At 44.2% G+C, this 7,249-nt stretch overlaps 1 protein-coding gene across 3 annotated transcripts; it reads right to left on the bottom strand.

The window, feature by feature from the left end:
• Window positions 1-136: 136 nt before the first annotated feature.
• On the bottom strand, window positions 137-6,952 carry LOC115050254 (ubiquitin-conjugating enzyme E2 2-like). 3 transcript variants are annotated; one of them, XM_029513085.1, is made up of 9 exons: window positions 6,589-6,952; window positions 4,025-4,090; window positions 2,835-2,898; window positions 2,708-2,739; window positions 2,474-2,551; window positions 1,956-2,061; window positions 1,559-1,652; window positions 1,209-1,259; window positions 137-716 (listed from the first exon to the last, which is right to left on the bottom strand). In XM_029513085.1, coding segments are annotated over exons 3-8 (360 nt in total). In that variant the 5' UTR covers window positions 2,836-2,898; window positions 4,025-4,090; window positions 6,589-6,952; the 3' UTR covers window positions 137-716; window positions 1,209-1,210. The 3 variants fall into 3 exon arrangements, with proteins under 3 accessions (XP_029368945.1, XP_029368943.1, XP_029368944.1); XM_029513083.1 differs by lacking the exon at window positions 4,025-4,090 and having other exon boundaries at window positions 6,589-6,951; XM_029513084.1 differs by lacking the exons at window positions 1,209-1,259; window positions 4,025-4,090 and having other exon boundaries at window positions 6,589-6,942.
• Between the last annotated feature and the right edge of the window lie 297 nt (window positions 6,953-7,249).

The following is a 7,249-nucleotide window of genomic DNA, read 5'->3' as shown; positions in this document are numbered from 1 at the left end:
TTCAAAAATTTAATAGTTCAAAATAGAAGTCCTCTAAAACCCACAAAGCCTCGTTGAGGAGGAAGACTATGAGCTGTGACTGAAAGCTTTCACGTAATACAAAGTTCAAAACAAACAGCGCGACACAAAATTGCAATTTGTTCAACTTTATTGAGAAAAAAAAAGAGGACAGAGCTATTAGTTGATCGATCAGCCGTCGAGAGCTCGAGTTTCATCTTCAGTGCAAAAAGAGGAGAGTGGAGGATGATGGATGAACTAACGGCTCGTCTCAAAAAACAAAAATACACAACAAAACAAACCCAAAGAAAAGCTGAGGTGGAGACTCTGTTCTCAGCAGCACTGGAACCCATCACTAACATGCATTAAATTATTATTTTATTATTATTATATATTCATTTTCTCCTGCAGCTTTATTTATGGTAGCAGGTCTCTCTCCAGGCGGGAAGTCCGCTCTGGATTCTGGTTTTTGTTTTGCGGTTGGCACATTCACAGCTCAGAGTCCTTCAGCCCTTCAGACCAAAAAAAGGGCAGTCAGGGATTTAAAAAGCGTTAAAATTGAAGATGAGGAGAAAACAACGTGAACAAATTGCTGTTATTTTCTGATGGGAGGGGGTGTGGCCACATGAGGAAATCAAACAGTTTATTCCAGCAGTGAGGAAGAGGAGGAAGATCACATGGCATATTTCTGGGTCCAGTCCTGAGCTGTCTTGTTGTACCTGCAGATAAAGAAACACACACACACACACACACACACACACACAGGTGAGAATCATCAGGTGGAAACTTCCTGAGGGACGATGCCATGCACACACAGACTCACACACAGACCAGGCCACAAGTTTATGGACAGTCCCAAATGTCCTGCAGATGTTTTAACCTGAGCGGAGAACATAAAGATCAGATTTAATGTTTCTGACTCTGGTTCTCTTCTGCGGGGCCTTCAGGTTCCCCAGGATAAGACTGCTCTCCTGGGGGTCTCCAGCTGAGTGGAACTTCAGGTTAGGTTCTACTCTAAACCAGGACCAGACCTGGAGACCTGGTGTGTTTGAGGAACCAGGGTTCTCCAGGTGTTCTCTGGGGAACGGGGCCGGGCAGCGCCTCATGCAGGTGACACACGGAGCAGCAGCGTTGCATTTGCAGCCATGCTTTGCGTGGACGTGCTTCAGGTTCCACATGGCGGCTCAGGGAGAACCTGAGCAGGTTCTTACCCTCACAGCATGGCATACTTCTCTGTCCACTCCCTGGCTAGTCTGTTATACCTGAGACCAACGAGCAGGACACCCCTATTAGAACCCTGAGACAGGGACAGGGACGTGCTGGTCCACGTCTGAGCCCAGAACACATCAGACCATTTGGTCTGACAGTTTGACAGAAAGTCTGAGTGCGGAGCTTTCCCTTCTTTTGTTCTGATGGACCCCCATTAAAAATGTTGGTTTGTGTTCGTCATCACATCTTCGGTCTGTCTGACTTGTGGGATTAAATTAGTTTAAGTGGTTTTTACTCGCTAACATCAGTCTGATCTGGGAACATCTGAACCCCCCCCAGCGTGTGAACTCACCTAACAGGGTCTGTTTTGTAGATGCGGGCGATCTCTGGCACTAACGGGTCGTCAGGATTTGGGTCACATAACAGAGAACAAATGGACAAAAGGACTGCGGAGAGAAGACAGCCAGTCAGAAACATGGACGGGGGGACAGCAGTGTCAGGACAGACTACTGACACCCGTCAGGTAGAATCAACAAACCAACAGCTCGAACTTTAAATTTCAGCTATAAATAAACCTAAAATCAAAGCTGGCTAAAGGCTGACTCGTGCTCAGTGGCTCTGCCCACTCACACCATTACAAAACTTTAAACACATCTAGCACCTACACTGAGCAGGAAGCAGAGAAACTCCCAAAGAGTCTTCAAAATAAAATGGTCAGGAGAGACGAAACCGTCAGCGCCGTCTCTTACCTTTAGAGATAGTTAATGCTGGAGACCACTGTGATCTTAATATATCCAGGCAGATGCTGCCGTTACTGTTAATATTTGGGTGATAAATTCTGGTTGTGAAGGCGACCTGATGGACAAGAACAGAAACAGTCTGTGAGCTCAGAGACGACACAAAGAAACTGACATTTGAGTGGAAACAAACAGCTTGACATTTTAAATGTGCTGAAACATTTCCAGGTTCCTTTTGTCCCCCATCATCCCTGAGCCAGCTAAAACTACAACAAACATGGCCGACGTGCTCACGTCTGTTTACCTGTTGTTTTATTTGGCAGAAACGTGAATTTAAAGGTTTGAGGCAGATGTTATTATGTGATGCTAAATCTCAGAGAGAATCAGTATCAGGCCCGTGAGGAGACCAGGACTGGGACAGACCAGAACCACCTGGTCCCAGGATCGAGTGTTCAAACTGCACTTGATGTGAAAACGGTCACAGGTCACATAAGCCTGAACACATCGCCTCAGATGAGGCATTCACTGACCTTGGGTGGTTTGAAGGGATAATCTGTAGGGAAATGAATAGTCAGGAAAAAGACTCCGCCCTGGTAGGGACTGTCAGGCTGCAGGAGGAAGACAGAGGACACACACACAGCTCCTGTTATAACAACAATAATCAGGGACACACATGTTACAAACCCGATTACACAACCAATGAAATGACTGTTACTGTGAGATGTCTGTGTGATCATGGCTGACAGCGGCGGGTTGATACTCACTGGGCCCATTATAGTCGCCTGCCAGTGAAACACTGAGGGAGAGGAAACACACAGGAAGCCAATGAAACGCACTTCCTGCATCAGGACAACAACACACTGAATACAAAGAAGGCTGATGCTAACTCACTGTCTTCACCGACGGGTCCGGCCGAGCACTGAGCCGGAGGATCTCTGGACAGGTCGGTCAGCTCCTACAGGGGGTGGACGAGACGGAGGGGGGGGGTCACAACCACCTCATCAACCAAACCACACAATGAGACAAACAGAAAGACGACTTCCTGTTTGTCATTTCAACCAGTGAAGACGAAGTTTGATACTAAAACAAGATTCAAGTTAAAACTTTCATTTTATCTGGTAACCCTAACCCTGTTTGTTCTGCATTTTGTTTCCTGTGTTCGTTCTCTAACCCTAACCCTCTCTCGGGGCAGTGAAGCGGTTTGTATTCAATCGTGTTAAGGGTCCATCTAAACATTCATTTTCAACCATTTGACTCTGTTAAACTTCGGAATCATGATATCACACTCCCAGCTGTTAGGTTGACATCAATCATTTCTTTGGTCAAGAAGGCGATGAGGGTAACGTGGTCGTCATGGAAACAGGTCTGATTCTTCTGTCAGACGCCGCATAATCAACCTCCAACTGTCGGTCCAACACAAAGGAGGAGAAGAAGAAAAGATGGTGGCAGAATCGAGGTGGACCAGGATTAGGACTCCACAGAGAGCGAGAGAAGGAAGTGAGACGGGTTTAGAGAAGTGGTTTGTGTAAGAAAAGCAAATCTGTGTTGAAATGATGACGGCAGATGGTTGATCCGCCTCAGTGGGGTTAGGGACCTTCAGCTCACACTTCCTCAGAGAAGATGTCTAATTTTACCAGGTTTTACTTTGAAAGGACATCTCGTCTACACTCAGAAACTGTTGCCAAACAATCTTCATGAACTGATCTGATTGGCCACACTCCTGTCACATGACATTCCCAGAAGCAAGCGATCGTTAGGCCGGCAAAGAAATCCCTACCATGTCTTTTCTCATCAGCTTCCTGTTTATACCAGTCTGTTACTATGGATACAGATTATTTCAAAGATGGAGGGAAAACAGAAGGAATAGTATTGTTTGATTTTAAAATGAAAACGTGATGATGTTGGGTAAATAAATCCATTGATTTATTAGTATAGTATAAAAAAATTTTAGTTTACTTTTCCAATTAATGGGCTCATTGATTATTGACGAACTGATCAGGTGGTTCAGAGGAGAGCTGTGGCTCCAACAAACCGGACAGAGTGAGACATCTTCTCTGTCAGCTGCTGATCTTTATTCATACCTGATCAATAATTCAGACTGATGACTTCATCATTTTCAGCCTGGATCTTCATTTTCTGGGTCGAAGCTGATGAGAAATGATGGCATCACATTTAGAGCTGAATAAAATTTAACTCAAATATTGAAGTCAAACGAAACAATGAAAAGTGGTTTAAAAAATGACTCATGAACAAAAAGCCCACAGTGTAAATGCTCCAAACATCAGGTTCTTGAAAAGCTTCAGATAGAAGCTTCAAATCAACTCCAGAACTCCATAAAATCTCATCGTGTGTTAGTTAGTTCTTGGTTTCTGAGATTCTCTCCCAGATTACAGAGAGCAGAGTCTGAAGTGATCAGACAGAATCAGATGAGGAGACTTCTTGAAAAGGTCAAACACAAAGTGATGAAAAAACCCCAAAAGAGCCCATTTCATTATCAATGATCCCTTTAGAGCAACAGTCAGTCTTTTCTATTTTTTCATCATTCCTGCTACAACAGCTGCCCCCTATTTTCCAGCCAGTCTATACGATCAATGAATGCTTATAAAATAAAAAAAATATATATATGAAAATAACAGATTGATGGCTCTATATTCTCTTTGTTTAGTCACCTTGATATTTTGGACCTTTTTGACCAAATAAACGGATTGGAAAAACATTCAGGAGAACAATTAGAAATGAAGAACCACAGAGACATTTATATTGAAAACCAAACAACACAGTGAATTCTGATCTTCAGTGTGAATGCTGCATTAAATTCAGTATTGATGTGTAAGCAGCAGGGTCTATTTTTACTGCTTGAGTCGTGCGGACAGCCAAGTCCCCAGGCCAGATCGGGATATAACTGGGGGGATTGTATTTCCAGCCTGCAGGCCGCCCTGAAGCCAAACTGGCCGTGTGTGTTGGTATGTGACATCTAGGCAGCTCATCTTTCAGGTCTGACTGAAAAACCTTCTACTTCGAGAGCCGCTCAGGAATTCAGCTGGACAGACGGCGTTCTGCTGCAAAAGCTCAGAGTCTGACTGTTGTCGTTTCACCCATTTACCAAAAATTTAAAATAAAACTGGACACATGGAGGCTCCACTGCCTCTTGATAATGCTTTCTGTCAGACACAAGTCTGAATGAAAACGGATTAGTTTTCATTCAGAAAATGTGTCATTATAACTGAGCCAGCACCTCAGCTATTTTTACACGACTGTATCCTATCATTATTATTATTACTACTGCTGGTTTTAGACTTGTCCCTTCCATTCTGAGTAAAGTCCAACAAAAATAATCTTGTGACTTGAAAACATTCAGGAAGGCAAAGAAACTGTCGTGACAGCAAAGTGAGCCGTGAACACATTAGTGTTGGAGAGAGACGCTCTGACACATTCAATCTTCCCAACAGAGCAGCAGAAACAGGTGAGTTCAATCACACACTGATCAGATGATGGCTATTTTAATGCCAACTGATTGATCCTTCGATCAGCAGCGAGTAGTTAATCAGTCGGGCTCTAAAATACACCCTGACAGGACAACAATGGTATTAATATTTAATAATAATAATAATAATAATAATAATAATAATAATAATAATAATAATAAGAGTGTTTGAAGGAAGCAACCGGACTTCTTTATCTTAAGAAGTCTGGTTGCTTCCTACCAAACACTCCATGATGCTTTCATTATTGAATGTATTCAGACAAAATGACAGACTGATAAAATAGCTGACACGTTAGCCAGTCAAACTGCACCAAGTCCTGGCTGCGCTCTGAGGGGGATTATTGGGTTTATTTATGCAGACATGGCCTGCTAATTTTGTTTTAATTTAGATTTTTAATGTTTGTGTGAGAACAACAAGCAAACTGGGGCCAACTTAATAAACTCCAGCTGAGCATTTCTGCAGGAATCATCAAATGAAAGACTTTTAAAATCCCCCTGAGGCTGACACCTAAAACCTGACGCCCATATGGATGACTGCAGCGCTCCGATATGATGTTTGTTCAGAAAAACAACAAAAACCACAACACAATGATTACACACAACTGGAGCCCCGATGGGACCAACAGCTCACATCCCAGCAGGAAACAGATGGATGAACTCAATGAACATCAATTTCTTGTATTTTCCCTGAAAAGTGACTTCAGTCCTCTCAGTCCAAATGAGCTGCAGACAGATCTTCTGTCGGACCTCTGCTTCAGAGCCCGACATGTCTGAGATCAGCACAAAGGACAGATAACAACAACAACAGTGAATAAAGTGAGGCAGAAAGAGGAAGTTCAGCCTCAGGGGCTGACAGGAAGTGTGTGTCCGCCTCTGGCTGCAGCTATTTTATTAAAACACTACATCAGAGCTAAAGGCCTGAAGCTAACGTCAAAGCTACAGCACCAACCATTGTCCGATCTGTCTAAAACCTGGACCTGAATGCCAACACGACCCCAGCACCCATTTTTAAATGTCTCCATCAGCTGAAAGCGAACATCAGTCATCAGTCAGCAAACGATCTTCTGTCCGGTTCGGCAGCTAGCTAGTGCGCTAACTCAAACGGCAGCTAGCGCTAAATGTATTCCAGACTAACCGGTGTGGGGGGCGGAGGTGTCTTACCTTAGAAATCCGTTTTAAAGCCATCGTGTCTGATGAAGGGACTGACTGTCGAGGTGGAGGAGGAGGAGAAGAGGGAGGAGGAGGAGGGCAGGCCGGCTAGCTGACGCTAACTCACTAGCATCTAGGACTTTGCTAGCTGTAGCGGAGCTAAGCTAGCTCAGTGAGCTAACACCAATGGACCTCCTTGGTCTTCCCGGAGCTTCGCCTCTTTTTTCCGCCGAGCTCAGATCAGTCTGGACCGACTCGGAGCCGCTTCAGCCCGGATTCAGGCTGACAGGCGAATACCGGACCGACCGACGGCTCAAAATGTCCTCCGTCCCGCACAGCTGTCCGCTCCGGCAGCAGGAGGGCTCACTCCGCCTTAGATCCGGGACACCGGAGAACCGGACCGGGGTTATTTTAGTACAACTGCAACACGGAAAATATTCGCATTTATATGATTTACTTCCACAGACAGTAACAAAATTAAGACTTTCTACAAAAACAGAACTTCCGGTTCAACAGCAACGCGTTTTAGGGTACATTTATTATGTAATACTGATTAAGTTTATTTATGACCTCTGATCTCTGATCAACACTGAATTAATAATAATAAACGAATTTGAACTGTCTGTCGGTCTGTCGGTCACACATAGACACACGTTGGGAGGGTTAGGGTTAG

The sequence above is a fragment of the Echeneis naucrates genome, chromosome 10, assembly GCF_900963305.1.
Source record: "Echeneis naucrates chromosome 10, fEcheNa1.1, whole genome shotgun sequence".
Lineage (NCBI taxonomy): Eukaryota > Metazoa > Chordata > Actinopteri > Carangiformes > Echeneidae > Echeneis > Echeneis naucrates.
This window is presented reverse-complemented; position numbering and strand designations above follow the sequence as displayed.

Coding starts and splice junctions, on each gene's coding strand:
- LOC115050254 (XM_029513083.1), bottom strand. CDS start 6,612: ATGGCTTTAAAACGGATTTCTAAG. Junction 2,899..6,588: donor CTTTAAAACGGATTTCTAAG/GTAAGACACCTC, acceptor CACCCCCTGTAG/GAGCTGACCGACCTGTCCAG. Junction 2,740..2,834: donor CGGACCCGTCGGTGAAGACA/GTGAGTTAGCAT, acceptor CCTCTCCCTCAG/TGTTTCACTGGCAGGCGACT.